The sequence below is a fragment of the Amblyomma maculatum genome, chromosome 4 (genome assembly GCF_055883805.1).
Source record: "Amblyomma maculatum isolate TAMU_Amacu chromosome 4, ASM5588380v1, whole genome shotgun sequence".
Lineage (NCBI taxonomy): Eukaryota > Metazoa > Arthropoda > Arachnida > Ixodida > Ixodidae > Amblyomma > Amblyomma maculatum.
In genome coordinates this window covers 142,825,891-142,841,695 of record NC_139347.1, presented here as the reverse complement: position 1 = coordinate 142,841,695, position 15,805 = coordinate 142,825,891, and the positions used below count along the sequence as shown (strand labels likewise).

General features: G+C 47.2%; 1 protein-coding gene across 1 annotated transcript in view; it reads left to right on the top strand.

Moving 5' to 3' along the window:
• The window catches only part of LOC146193234 (uncharacterized), a 256,161-nt gene that overhangs the window by 162,693 nt on the left and 77,663 nt on the right, over nucleotides 1-15,805 (top strand). The window contains exons 3-4 of the mRNA XM_084602623.1: nucleotides 3,588-3,922; nucleotides 7,327-7,395. Coding sequence (XP_084458749.1) covers nucleotides 3,588-3,922; nucleotides 7,327-7,395 — 404 coding nt within the window. The remainder of the gene's footprint in view (nucleotides 1-3,587; nucleotides 3,923-7,326; nucleotides 7,396-15,805) is intronic.

Genomic DNA, 15,805 nt, shown 5'->3' with positions numbered 1-15,805 from the left:
CATCTGTGTCGGAGCAGAGACTTCCAAGCGGAATACCCGAACCGCTATCAGGGTGGTTACGTGACGGACCGAGCACCACCTGAATTACTTTAAGATTTGGATATAGCAGCGGTTTATCGGAATCGCAAGGGCCATTTGGACTTTAGGAAGCGTAGCCATCACTTCGAAAGTTTGCTAACTGCTACTGCCACGATACACCGCGACGACATAGCACTTAAGCCATGCGAAAACGAAACATTTGCAATGTGTGCATTGACGACCGCTTATCACGCATTTGCAGAGCAGCAAATCCGGGACTTGGGATGTATGGTCCTAAATTCAGCCGAATATACACATGCAGAAAGCACCTCGTGCTTTTGGACATCGTTTATGCAATCATTGATGCTACCGTGTTGATCTACCCTGCTACGTGTCGCAAATACACGTTCCGAGACGCAGGCACGTGCTCAGAACTTCTTTGGACTGAAGCTAGTGCAGAACGGCTGTACCTGCACAAGAAAACACTATCGCACGCCATTTCACCGACCGCAACCGCGCGATCAAACATTGCATACATCCGTGTGTGCCGCCACTGCGCTGCACGTGCAGGGAACTACATATAAAAATAATCCTTCAAGATTTGAATTAGTGGCCATCTTCTCTTCGCCCTTCTCTCACCCCCCATCCCTCCCCGGCCTGCTCCTTTTTTTTGAGATTTAAACTTTTTCTTGAAAATAAAAGACTGAGCAAGCGCCCATGCGATTATGTATGATGTTCGGGAGAAGCCAAAAACAGAAAAAATATATTGAACGCATGGCGCGATGAGAGGACAAACAAAATATATCCAAGGTAACCGTCGCACCAAGATATACTGAACTTTGTTGTCGAGATTTGTAGCGGCAGTACTGAAAGATGTTATAGCAGAATCTAAGTTCTGAACTACTACTACACTTGCCTAGATGGCCGCGAGGATAGAACGCTCCGTCAACGCCTAGCGGAGGTGTGATCAGCACCCGTGGCCGAGGATCGCGGTGCCTTTGTCGACGAGTGCGTAGACCTCGTTTCGCTTCCATTCCCAGAACTCGTTTGACGAGGATTTATTTATTCACCCTCTTTCCCATGTGTTCTAATAAATGGTAGGAATTCTTCATCTAGAATTTTATGTGTTTACGTTGTACCCAGCCTTTACCCCGATGTCAACAGTCTTCAATTTAACGATGAGTAGTCGGAGAAAGTAAGAGCCAAACCCGCTATTTTCTCATTGAGAATTTCAAAGCCTAGACCTATAGCAAGCACTCATCACCCTGCAGTATTACCTGATTATCTAAAATTTTTAAGTGAGCGCTTGTTCAGTATTTTTCGTGATCATCTCACTAAGAACGCCCACTTACCTTTATTCCCTTTCCGAAGGGCGTCATAGCGTTCCCGTTTAGAAGCCGGCGCTCCGAAAAAGAAAACCACTCCGATAAAAGCTAATCGCCGGCATCGACCAGCCAAATTCGAAGACGTCATTAAGAACTCCAGCGACCGCTTGAAGGCATCATCACTGTTCGAAACAACTTCTGGTCTCGATGTCACCTTTCGAGTTGGGTATCGTTGAGTGCAAAATGCCACCGAGTTAAGTGACAGCTGACTTGTGTTAATGGCAACGTTTAATTCGGGCGTCGTTAACAGTAAGTCAAGGTGCTCATCAGGGACAGTTTACAACGACCATAGTATGCTTATATTAAATGGACAAGATATTGATTTAGTTTATAATTCCGCCCGGAAATGGCAATTAAAGTAAAATTCTATTTCGATTCAATAAAGGTGCACTGAAAAGAATATTGAACGCTTGATATAATTGCGGTACCTTCATCTTCAAGCTTCCAGCATTCTCTATAAATTTCAAAGTAATATTTACTCTGTGTGGCGGAGTTTGCTATTAAAATAGCTAGGACATTCTGGCTCGCACTATTTTTCTCTAATTCACCAATTCAAGTAGGACGAGTCAGCCAACGTGCGGAGTTCGTTTCAGGCAATTGCGGGGCGACTTGCTGCTCTGCTTTCGTGGTGTAATTAGCGGAGTGACCTTCTGGACATAGCTAGCTTTATTCGGGCTTGTTGCTTCGTTGTTATGATCTCTGAACCACACCAGTTAATCGTCAAAAATATCATTTTAATTTTGTAGAAAAATACCAATAAAGGTTGCTTTCAGGCTCATATTTAACCAGCCAAAGGACGAGACACAACCCTTACCAATTTGCCCAGTCGTCAACCTTGTTGCTTTCAGTCTCTTCGAAGTTTAGAGGATTTTCATTGGCTACCGGAAAGTGCAGGTTGCGTGTCGCGAGAGCAAGAAGTACGAGATTATTTTCATGGAAACCGAGCAACCAGATTAAAGCAAAATGTTTTTTGAAAAGGCGGTTTAATGCACCATTAATAAAGGACGAGAGACAGAAAGTTGGACGTCTTTATTGGGGACGATAACGATTGCTTCTATTTTCTAACTGAGCACATCATTGTTCAAAATTCAGGGAACAGAACGTGTTCTAGCAATGCTTCAAGCTTTTGAGAAAGTGGATTACGAGTCGATCGTTTACTTAACGACAGAGGTTTATCATTTCTAAACTCTATTATTGTGCACTTTAACCCTGACAAACCCAGTCGAAAAAAACTACAGAACTGTGTCGAAAATACGACAAAATATCCTGTAGTTTTGTCGTAACCATCAGATTTTTCTGTAGTTCTGTAGTTTTTCTGTAGTATACTTCTGTTGTCTGTAGTTCTGTAGCACTTTTGTGTTGTAACTACAGAAATTTCGGATGCTATTACAGAATGTTTTGTTGTCACAACAGGTTTCCCGTCAAAAACCGCACAGAAGGTCTGTCGTAACGTCAGAAAATTTTCTGTAGTTTTTTCCGACTGGGAACTACTCGCAATCCTTGGAACATGGGTATCTGTATAAGCAAGGAAGAGTGGAAAAGTACGTTATAGGCCAGTCTAACTCATATTAATACCTAAGAGGCTCCATGTAAACGAATTTACTTATTTTACTTATTTTTCATTAAGGTGAGCCATCTTGAGCAGTAAAAGCTAGAGCAGACAAAGTACAAAGCTCATATGGTGAAAGGCGAATGAGCGGCATATATCGAGATGCGATGAAAAAAAAGTACGTACAATAGAGTTCACCAATCAAAGCTGTATTATGCGTCTACAAATTATTTAGCGTTTTCCAAATCAGATGAGAATTTACTGTGATAATGCACGCGATGAAAACAAAATTCGATGCTGTTGTTATAGACATGCACGACTGCAGATATTCTATACGCATCTAATGCGAAAAGTATATGTGAAACATACGATATATTTACCAAATGCAAGTTTGCAATACGTAATACTAATATAGAGTGTGCTTTAGGCAAATGTATTTAGGTAATGCTAAAAACACTTCCGCAAATTCATGTCTCTTGTACGTTTGGTACGTCTTGTACTCCCTTTTAGTGGGCAGTCCTGGTTATCATTTTTCCTAGTCGCGCTGCTAGTTTCGAATATACGAACCACGCAAGAACAACAATTTGTTCAAGAGTGCGAAAAATTATGCGGATTTTTTTTTCTATATTTTGCAGGTATTTCCGCACGCGAAAGCAAAGACAGCCCTGAAACTACTTCGATTGACTGCTTCAGTGAATCGACCTCAGCGTCCACCACCGAGTCGTCCTCACCGCCCAACACCGAATTGTCCTCAGCGCCCAACACCGAGCCGCCCTCAGCGTCGAGCACCGAGGCGCCCACAGAGCCCACCCCCGAGTCATCCTCGTCGCCCAACACCAAGCCGCCCTCAGCGTCCAGCACCGAGAAGCCCACAGAGCCCACCAACGAGTCGTCCTCAGCCCCCACCACACAGTCGCCAACGTCATCTACGCCAGAACCTGAAATTTTATGCCCGCCATCACAGAAACCGGTAAGTTTGAAACTGTTAAATTAACATCAAAACAAACTACGGTGAACCAAACTGGTGTGATATATATATTAGAACTGAACCACCTATACGCCCACCACCACCGACCGGGAATCCTGTCTGATCGTATATGTGTGTCATTGCTCTGATTGGTTACGCTGTTTTGCGAGGTCACAACCTCAATGTCTTGAACGGGTAATTCAAGTTCAGCCACACATATAGGGTCCAACGCGCCGGTCTTTTGGACGAGTCTTTCAAGTTCCCCAGGCAGCATAGAGGGTGATGAAGCCTATACCTGAACAAAGACAGACATGCACGACCTATTGTACTGCTTTCACACTGAATAAATACCATCGTAGAGGCTTGGAACAAGTCGGCTCGAGCTCACGTACTCGGGTTCAGTAGCCGGCCGAGCTTCCTAAACACTACGCCACCGCTGCGAGTGTTTTCACTCGTTTTAACCTGGTTTAAGGACAGTCAAACATCTCCCACTTCACGTGCACATCCCACAAGTCGTCACATGTAGGGTTAAACCCGTGGCCTCTGCTATGAAGCACGCCTTTGCAAGGTAACTGATCGCGTAAACCACGATTAAACCTTCGCTATTTGACGCGGCAGCTCGCAGATGGCGCCACATGTACTAAGACCTGTATAATGTAAAAGAGGCCTTTCCTTGGAAAACAAGCCCTGCGCATATTCTGGCAGAGGATTCGGTACAGTTTAACACATGGTCTCGCAATCTAGGCGTATTCCATAAGGAATGGGCACCCATCATCCGTCCCTCCTCGTCATTTAATGATTCGTGTAACTTTTGGTAACTCAGGACTGAACAGTGCTTCTTACCTCCGTTTTGCTTTGACGAGACCGCTTCTCTCACGCGGAACATGCCCCTTACGCAACTCGCCCACGGCAGCTGTACTGGATATTAGCTGAGCGTCCGCTCCCATGGAGCGGACGTTTCATTATTCGTCGCTGCGTGCTATTTTTGTAGCGAGACCTGCACCACGCCCGCCACTTCGCCTATTCGCCGTGATTGCACTTCGTCGTGGACGCCCCTTGGCCATGGTCTCACTGGCCTTAAGCCGTTGCCTAGCAGCCGCTGGAAGAAAAAGGAGAAGAGGTCGCAGGAGGCGGTAGCTGGCAGCTGACATGGCCGAGCACTAACTGGACGTAGTCAGCACTGGTTTTGGCAGGAGCTGCCAACTCAGGCCTCTCCTTTCATGTGGGAAGGTGATATCATAATCAGCTTGCCAAAACATTTGCAACGCACTATTCCTAGGCCATTCCGGTACGTTCATACGGCTCCGTTAAAGCGGAGCTTGATGTGTTGGCTGGTAGCTTACGCTATCGCGCCATCACGAAGGTGGGGGTGAAAACGGAGAGAAAGAGGTGCGGTACTGGAGAGCTTCGGACCACCGCGCAACAGACGCTTTCGCCTCATTGCACTTTGGCGGTGAAAAGTGACCCATATGGCATAAATAAAGCTGAAACCATAGAGTCAGCTACTATGTGCGAAAGGGATGTCTACTTTCAAGCCGAACCTAAGCGTAGCCGTGCAGATAGCTCTCTCGTAACTCCAGGTTTAACCACACGCTAAACCATAGCTAATTTTTATAAACTCCTTGAACATGAGAGAAATACTGCGCTACTGGTTGGCAACTCAACTTTAGATTTGATTGCCTAGGAGAGCGCTTGTGCTTGTCGGTTTTAACATACGGAATACCTGCCGTTCTAAGCCGAACTCAGTTTATAGTTTTGTATAGGGGAGTAGGGAGTGGGGTTCGTTTGGTTTTGTTTATGAGATTTAATGTCCCAAAGCGACTCAGGAATGAGAGATGCCGTAGTGGAGGGTTCCGATAAATTCAGCCGCCTGGGGTTCTTTAACGCGCCCTGATATCGGAGAGCACACGGACGCCTTGCTCTTTTTGCCTCTGTGAAAAAGCGTCCACTGGTCCTGGATTTTTCCCCTCATTCTTGGGCACAGCTGTAGACCGCCCACTGCACCACTGCGGTGGTGCAGCGGGTGGCGTTCAGTGCCACCCCCCTCCCACAGAGGAACATTTCAGCATGCTAGAATGCTGCTATGGCCAGATACGCTGGAGCAGGTCAGAAATAAAACTACAGTGCTGTGCGGGGAAGGTCTTAATGCCTACGTCACCACCTACTGCAGCACCTATACACGATGCTCGCAGAGGAGCCGAGCGGTTTATGTTAAATATAAATAAAATTATTTTATCTCAAACCGCGCAGAGAAACGAAGCATTCTTGTCATACAGCCGTAACAGTCTTACAAGCATTTTTGTTTTCTGTCGCCGTTCTGCTTGCCCCACCGCCATGCAATTGCTGCTGCGTGAACACGCACAGTCGCCAGCAGCAAGCATGAAGTTCACGCCTCAGGGTTCTTTCCAGTGGAAGGATCTCGGGGGACTATTTGTACGCTTGGCAGTCGCTACTCTTGAGTACTGCAATGCGGCTGTGCTATCAACCTTGTTTGCTATTTCGCTTTACGACCACCCACAGGATTGATCACGAAAAGCAAGCATTGCACATGGAAGCCTAGTGGAAGTGCCATAGGTCTAACTGGGATAGTTGGTTACTGGGCCCGGATACTGTCGCTGACGCTAAGTGTACACGCACAGGAATGGAGAGATGGCAGGATGCACGACCGCTTGCTAGCGACTACCTTGTCGCTAGTATGCGGTCCATCTGCTTGCGTGTGGTATAGTAGCGAATCTGTAAATAAGATACGAGTAAAGATCAAAAAGCTGATTTGGCAAACAAATATTTTAGACATGTAGATCCTATACCAGTTTCTTTTCCGGATGAGAGATACCTAACAATTATTCCTACCCATATACCTCTGCTGTCCTAGTTTTCGGACTGAAATTCGGACTGAAATTTAGCACTTGGGTCTGAAAGAAAGAATCAACATGAAGAATAAGTGGTTTAAACGCAAATGTGTTGTTTGTGGTACCGATATTGCAAAATACAGTGTCGCGGCGACGTTATAGTAAAGACGTCATTCTGTGCTTGTGTAGCCAGTGAGGATACTGAAAACTGCATTGGCGGTCACAACACACTCTATTTTTATGTCTGGTTTTATTGCTTTTTCAACAGAACCGTTTTCAACACGCCAGATTTCAAAATATTGCTCTATGAGTCATCATTTCCCTTACCGATGGGCATTTTATAATGTAGTGGCAGACAATGGCATTGATTTGTCAGTATATTTGTAGAGGTCTTTGACTATGAATACAATATTCTTGATCTCGACAAGGAATAATTGTTGCTGCATAGATATAGTTGATCGCATTTTGACTAATCCCACCTACATTAATTGCGTAATTTCATTGTTTTAAAGGCTGAATCCATAAAATAAATCTCTCGGTCATTATTTATAATTACAGGTTTATTCTTGCACGTGCAATCTCAAGAATGGAACCACGGGGATATATGCGAACGGGACGATATGCTTGGTAAGAGGACTTTTAGAGATTTTATTTCTTTTTCCTTCATAGTAATCAAGCAATGCGATTTTACCTTGTTGATCGTCCACTATTTCGGGAGAACCAGATTGCAAGACTGCAAATCGCTGAGCACAAATGAGAGTCTAATGTTTCACAACTGATATGATCGGAAAGCCCGGGGCCTAAAGATTCACCACAAGGCGTTGAGGAAGGCAGACGACGGCAGTTGTTCAGGAGAAGATTAAAGTGGACATTTGTGTTACATATTTACAACTTATGTGCCAATGCGCAAGCACGTTAAAGAGAGCGAGATACGCTCTTAATCGACTGAGAGCTCTGACGAGTCACACTAAAGCAGCCTCGTAGGCTTCCTAAATCCCCTTTTCACTCCAAGATCCCTACAGCTGTGGAATCCGCAGCTTTCAATGGGCGCTGCGCTGCTTCTTTTGGCTCCGCCCAGTTTCTTTGGCTCCGCCCAACTGTGTTAACAGAACATCAAGAACAAACGCGCACCCGTACACACGCACCTCCTCACACTAGGCAGTAAGGATTGCAGACCACAGAGAGTAGCCACTCCGTCCCCGTTGCTCTCTATAAAGAGGCGATGTCGCCTCTGGTTCCAGCCATAGTCGTAAACCTTGCTTCAATGACATCGGCCTGCCGATATCGCACGCGTCCTCAGCCGCACAAAGCCTGATTCAAGCCAACACGTCCTAATTGTCATCAAGAAGCACGCGCAGCAGTTTCTTTGAATCCACCGCCGCTTTCCTCAGAGCATTTAAGGAAGCAATTATTCACAGTTTAATCACAATACGACGGCGTTCCCTCCCCCACCCACGCTCCACTGTGCTGGCCCATTGTTCAGAATGTTCCAGCCACAAGCCGTAAGTCTTGCTGCACCCTTCTCCCCTCCGGGAAACTGGAGCCTGGGAGAACCACTTCCTTGCCCAAGCCAGTAGTGCTCCTTAATGACTATCGAGTGGCAAAATCAGCATTTTTGAGTCCTCAATTGCTTCCCTAAGAACACCAAAGGAAGCCATATCCCGCCGCGCTCTCCCAAATCGATGGCATGCAGCTGCTCCGGTTCGCCCCGCCGTCTTCGGAGCAGTGGTGGGGACGATCAAACGGTGCCAGTTCTGTTTGCCGACAAAGACACTCGACTTTAATTAACTTATCGAAGGCGTGTCTCTTCATATCACGAAGGTAAGGGTCCGTGTTTCTTTGTACTGATGTTCCCGGTAAGCCCGTCCCGGTCCGCTTCCGCATTTTCAATGAAACCACAGCCTGATCTCTAGAAGCCCCCACCGAACGCGTGGACGTGCGGGAACGATTTATGGCCAATTTTCTCGGGCATAACAGCTCGACCACCACCAAGGAGAGGTCACGAAGTGGTTGCAGGGTCAGGTGAACGACGAATGTGTGCCGCTTTCTCCAGTCCAAGGGGCACAGTCGTCAGCCAGGGGCACTCTGCATAGCTCGTCATGGCCCTTGAAATAGAGCGTTAGTGGTGAAATCTGCACCGAGCCCTTACCTTCAGCTGATAGCACACAACCAGCCTCTGCGATATGCCAGGCGTTAAGTCGTAGCAACATTTCTACACACACATACAAACTTAAAAAAGAGAGAGAATTGAAAACGGCTACCCCACCATCGCTACGAAAGCACATGAGCGGATAAGCGGCACGACGGACATAGTTTGTACGCTGATTTTGAATTTATACACTGCGCTATTTTGTTTTCTTTTTTAAAACCTCCTTGGTTTTTCATTCCACCGAAAAAAACCTCCTCACAGCCTACACAAGCGAGTAAAAGATATACTTTAACTATTCGCAAGAATAAAACAACTGAAACACTTGTTTTCTAAGTGTCCTAAGCCTTTTTCCGCTGTTACTGGAGAAAACTCCGGCTGATGCCATCGGCGTTACCGTTTTCTCTCCCTGGCCGGACCTCCAAGTTGCACTTTTGGAGTGCTAGGCTCTAGCGCTACAGTTGCCCATTATTAGCGGATATATTCCGTAACCATGTAAAAGTGGCAGTGATCGGTCTCGATCATGAACTGGGCTAAGTAACATGGCAGCCTTTGGGTCGCCCGCACCAAACAGCCACTCTCTTTCTCCGATGTGCTGTACACCTGCTATTGGTTGGTCAGCCTGCGGTTGACAAACAATACAGTATGCTCTTCACCCCACGTGTCGCACTGACTGAGCATGGCTCACATACCCCTGTCACTCGCATCGCTTTGAAACTTTTAAAGGCTATCATGGACTGGAGCCCTCAGAATGGGCTTGCTAATCAATGCCATCTTGAACGCTATAAAGGAACTCTCCTTATCCTCATTCTACGCCGCCCGAACGGGTTCTGTCTTTTTTAAAATGTCAGTAAGAGATCTAGCTATCTCTGAGTAGTTCGGAATGTAGCCACGATAATAGCCCGTCAAGCCCAGAAATGCCCGTTCGTGGGGTTTGGTAACTGGACGAGGGCATTCCTGAATGGCATGAACCTTTGCATCTAGCGGCCTCCGGGATCATCCGCCAAAGACATGACCAAGTATTCGATCTCAGACTACGCAAGTTCGCACTTCACAGCTCTGAGAGTCAAGCCTGCCGGCCGCAGGCGGGTCGGGGCTTCGCGCAAATGACACAAGCGCTCCTCCCAGTTAGAGAAAACCGCAAGGTCGTCAAGGTAAAGCAGCGTGAAACCTTCTATTCCTTTTAAGACATGCTCCATGTGTCGAAGAAATGAAATGGGGCATTTGTCAACCTGAAGCTCATCGCGAGTAGCAGAAAAGTGCCTACGGGCGAGATGAACGCTGCGTAACGGCACGCTCTTTCTGTGAAATGAACCGGCCTGCATCATCGCGTGAATTCAAATTTCGAAACATAGGTAGCCCTGCTGACAGTCGCTGCGCGTTCCTCCAGATTTTGAATTGGGTGGAGTTGGTTCCTAGTCACAGCCTTCAATTTACGGTAATCAGCGCAAGGTCTTGGGCCTTTGCCAGGCACCTGTTCCAGTATAAGCGGAGACGCTTATTCGCAGTCGCAGGGCACAATGACTCCGAGCTCCAGCATGCGCTGGATCTCTGCTGTCAGGATACCTCTTCTTTGGAGACGCTCGGTAGGCACGACAGCGAATGGGCTCTTTTGAAGTTAACGCAATGTCATGCTCTAAAGGTCCGTATTTCCGGGTCGATCCGCGAAAAAGTCTTCGTATTAAAGAATTTGTTATTGAATATTGTCTTGTTGCTGTTTTTTCAACCTATCGTTTAAGTTCATTTTCTCCAGCAGGCCATCGAAGTTCATTTTCTCCAGCAGGCCACTGAGTGAGACTCTGCGTCACCGCCCGGAAACATGAACTTCGTGTCGACATCCTTCGACACGTTAAGTGCAAGCTGACCTATAGCTTTCAGTTCTCGGTAGGGTTTCCTTTCACTTACCGGGTAGCATTACCACATGGTGTCCGACAGCTGAATGGTTACCTCAGCCGGCCCCTCCCATTAGACGTACATCTTGCTGGCCTCGGAAGCCACCAAAGGAAACACCTTATCGCCCACCGCAAACGTACGTTGGCACACCTTTCTGTCGTACCGTTTTGCCGTCTCCTGTGCGGATCTCATGTTGCTTCCTACAAGCTCACTGCACAATCTCAGCCCTTCAAGCAAGCTTAACACATATACTACCACGGTAGTGTCGTCTCCGGTACCCTTCCAAAATTATTTTACCATCTTGAGGGGAGATATCAGCGGTTGTCCATAAACAAGCTCTGCTGGACTAAAGTCAGTGGTCTCATGAGACACTGACCAAAAGGCGGGCATAGCTGCAAGCAGACATGCCTCCGAGTCATTGCAATGCCCGTAACATGTGACAATAGCATTCGTTTTAACGGATTGCCACGCTTCTACGCTGTTGCTTTGAGGGTTCCTGACTGAACTATGAATAATGTGGATGCCGCACCTTTGCAAGAGTGTAGTAGTTATTACGCTTGTAAAAATGCCCCCATGGTCGCTCTGTGTCTCCGCTGGAAAGCCCACGCGAAAATACCGACAACAGCCCGTCCACAATATTCACTGATTTCAGTTCCTCGAGCGGAACTGCCTCTGGGAACTTGGTCGCAGGGCAAACCATTGTCAAAACGTAGCGACATCCAGACTGAGTCATAGGGAGTGCACCGACTACGTATAACCCAATACGACGAAGGGGTACACTGATCACCGGCACCAGCTTTGTGGAAGCCTATGCTACTTCGCCCTGCTTCCTGACCCTCTGGCAAGTATCACCTTTGACCATTTCATCAACCTCTCTGAAGCCCCAGCCAGTAGAATTGATGTAGCAGCCTTGCCTTAATTTTTTCACACTAAGGTGGCCCTGTCATCCACCCTCATGGCACAAATTAAGGATGCCTGAGAAGTACTTTTGCGGCACTATGAGCTAATCGAGCTGAACCCCCCTGGAGTGTCCATCCTGGTGATACAAATCTCCGAATCGCTATGGAAGAGATATGTTATTCTTTGCCATGCTCTCTCTTACTTGGTTGGTTATAAATTTGAGCGTTATATCTGCCGCTGCTATATCTGCTGCTGCTATAGTTTCTCGGTTTACCTTCGCGAGATCCAGCAAGGAATCTGAGCTCGGGGGCGCAAGAGACGACGACGCAGCTTCTGGCGGTACATTTCGAGGCCCAGCACTAGGTGCCTCACTGTCAGGTTTGATTTCACTGGTGGCTCGATCTTTTTAGCAATGACTGTATTCTTCTGCCCCATCTGCCCGCCGCAGCGACAATTTCCCTTCTTTCCCTGCTCACTTCTACCGCTATCTCGCAAACCTTGGCAGGAGTGCTAAGCGCCAGAACTGCCCGGTTACCAAACCTAAGACCCCTGTCTTGTAGCTTCTGCTCCGAGAGATTAAAAAACAGGTACAGGGGTTGTTGAGACAGATTTCGCGACAGCACTGTTTCCGTGTTCAAAACACCAAAAGAGCCTTCTATCTTAACGCGTGTGATCAGAAACACGAGCTTTGTTCTTCGCCCACTTGTCTGATCCGTGCACATTCACCTGTACAATATTCAGGTTTTGCGTATGTGGGTTCACCCACGTCCTTGGGGGCCGCCGAGTATCTCAGTATGCGGCAAGTGTTTGCCATTAACCTTCAGGTCTCGCAGGTATGGCTCTAGTAACCGCAGGCTACCATCATTAGCCCCCACCAACGAGAAAACAACCTTCGGGCTACTGCGACCGCTCGCAAAATGCCTCGACTTTTTGCAACCGTAACACGCTGGCTGTTTTCTGGACTTAAAGACTTTATTCTTTCCTTTATTGTCTGTCACCTTAAAAACGTTTTATGACTCCTCTTTCCTGCGACCCTCCCCGATCAATTTTTCGCCTTTGCCTTTGCCGTAATGTTTGTTCTCTATTACTATTTAACGCTTAGGGCTTGTAGGGGGCCGATCCCTCGCGGTCTGTCGTCTAGAACGAAACTCATCCGCCAACTCTGCGGCGCATTCTAGGGTTTTTTCGCCAGACCTATCCCGCTCCCATGTGCGCATTTCTTCTCCCAGGTAGTTATAAAACTGCTCTAAGCAGATTACGTCGACTAGATTGTTATGTGTCCCGAATTCCCCCTATCCCTTTAGCCACTCAGTAAAGTCAGCCTTCATGTTATATAAGCAAACTCTGAGAAAGATTCCCCAGGCCGCTTTTGAGTCTCTGAAACGGCGACGTAAAGCATCAGGGGAGAGGCGATACTTCTGCAGTGCTGCCTTTGCTTTAATGTAGCCTTCTGCTTCTTCCTTCTTTAGCCGAGCTAAAATTTGGGCCCCTTCACAAGGTAAAACCGTTAGCAGTTTCTGAGACCACGATGCAGTTGAACGTTTAGTGACTGGCACGTACGCCCACAATTTACCAGAAAAAGTCCTATGTTATCACCGAGCTTGTACGGTTGAGGGACATCCTTCATCCTGGAATTTTTTCTCCGGTGTAATCTCAAGGAGTCGGGTATCTCGTGTTCATTAGACTCGGCTATCTGTACGGTGAACCGATTGCTGGAGAACTGGAGAAGTGCCAGTATGAACTAGAGAGTTCATACTGGCGCTCCTTTTTTCCCTCCTGAAGCGCTTTTCTCTCACATTCTTGTTTCCTTTCTCTCTCCAACCTCTCCTGTTCCTGCTTCCTTTCTCTCTCCAGTCCCCCTGTTCCTTTTCTTTCTTAAGCGGTTCCTGAAAGTCTTCTCCAAATTCCGCTATTTCCTCCGCGACTGCTCCTCTTTTCTCAACTGCCTTAACTATGAGCGGTTTCCGATTGATTGACCCCCAATCTATCTCCAGTTCTCCGCATATGAAAAATAGGTCCGCTTAGCGCAGCTTTTTCCGGTCCATGAATGCTCCCAAGCGATGGCTATACACTCTACACAAGTGGCTAAAGAAGGCCACTAAGCAGCTCTAACCACAAGCAACCATATCGGCTTTTCAAATTTCCACAAATCGCAAACCCTGGCAAACCCCAAGAGAAACACTATGCATTTATCCAAATGGAGACAGGACGCTGCACACATGACCACACCGCTGCCATCCAGTTAGTATGATCGGAAGACCGGGACCTAAGACTTGATTGCAAGACATTGAGGAAGGCAAACGACCGCCGATCTTGAGGAAAGTAAACTGGATATTTATTTTACGTATTTACAACATATATGCAAACGTGCAAGCACGATAAAGGGAGCGAAATAAGCTCTTAATCAACTGAGAGCGCAGACGAGTCGCACTATAGCAACCCTCATAGGATGCTTAAATACATTTTCAGTCCAAGATCCCTTTAGCTGTGGAATTCGCAGCGTCCCAATGGGCGCCAAGCCGCTTCTTTTCGCTCCGCCCAACTGCTTTAGCTCTACCCAACTCTCCTATCAGCACATCACATAAAACCGCGCACAAGTACACACACACACACGCAAACACTGTTGTGCCGGTGGGGTTATCACACAGTAGCCCACCGTAAACAGGGTTGTGCTAAGGAGTTGGTTGCGTAGCGCTCGTCATCCGTTTCGTGAACGAGGGCTGTCAGCTCCCTGGGTGGTAGCGATGAATCGGAGTCGGCGCTGGTGAGATGACGAAAAAGCTTTATACACTATTTACAGGCAATTACACAACGAGGCATAAGCAGTAGTGGCGTAGCGGTAGAGCATCCGCCTCGCATGCAAGAGGACAGGGGTTCAAATCCCGGTGCCGCGCAATTCTCCACCGGATTAAAAGAAAGAAAATCCGCGTGTCGATGGAATCGCATAAACAGGTTTGGGGCGCGACCTGATGCCGGTGAACACCTCCGGCAACGCACTCCCTCCCCAGAACAGGAGTTGGCCACCCTGGTGCAGTAATTGGCCGCAACCTCCTATGATAAGCTCCATAAACCCCGGCCCTCAGTCACCAGCGGCTGCGGAACAACTGACCACGGCGGCGGTCAGACCTGTGACGCAGCAGGGGGTGCTAAGAAAGCCTGGCTCCGCTGGACAGGCCGCCATTGGAAACTGACCCTGGCCACGTTTAATGCTAGAACCCTAGCTAGCGAAGCTAGTTTAGCAGTGCTGTTAGAGGAACTAGAGGGCATGAAATGGGATATAATAGGGCTTAGTGAGGTTAGGAGGCCGAATGAGGCATATACTGTACTGAAGTATGGGCATGTACTGTGTTATCGAGGTTTACCAGAGAGGCGACAACTAGGAGTAGGTTTCCTTGTCAATAAGTATATAGCGGCTAATATAGATGAATTCTATAGTATTAATGAGAGGGTGGCAGGCATCGTTATTAGGCTTAATAAGCGATATAAATTGAAGGTTGTACAGGCCTATGCACCTACATGTAGTTATGATGCCCAGGCAGTTGAAAGCGTATACGAAGATGTAGAATCGGCAATGCGAAGAGTAAAGACGCAGTACCTGCGCTAATGGGCGACTTCAATGCCAAGGTAGGGAAAAAGCAGGCAGGAGACCAGGCAGTAGGTGACTTTGGCATTGGTTCCAGGTATAATAGGGAGGATTTACTAGTTGAGTTTGCAGTGGGCAATAACTTAAGAATCATGAATATCTTCTTCAGCAAACGGAAGAACCGGAAATGGACTTGAAAAAGTCCTAACGGGGAGGCCAAAAATGAAATTGACTTAATAATGTGTTCAATCCCCGCCATTATATAAGATGTAGAGATAATCGGGAAAGTGCGATGCAGTGACCACAGGATGGTGAGGTCCCGAATTAGCCTAATTTTATGAAGGAACGCAACAAATTAGTAAGAAAGAAACCCATCGACGAATTAGCGGTTAGTGGGAGGACAGAAGAGTTCCGGATCTCGCTACAGAATAGATATTCAGCTCTAAACGAGGAAGGCAACATTACCCTAGAAGGAATGAACAATAATTTCAGAGATATTATTATTGAATGTGCGG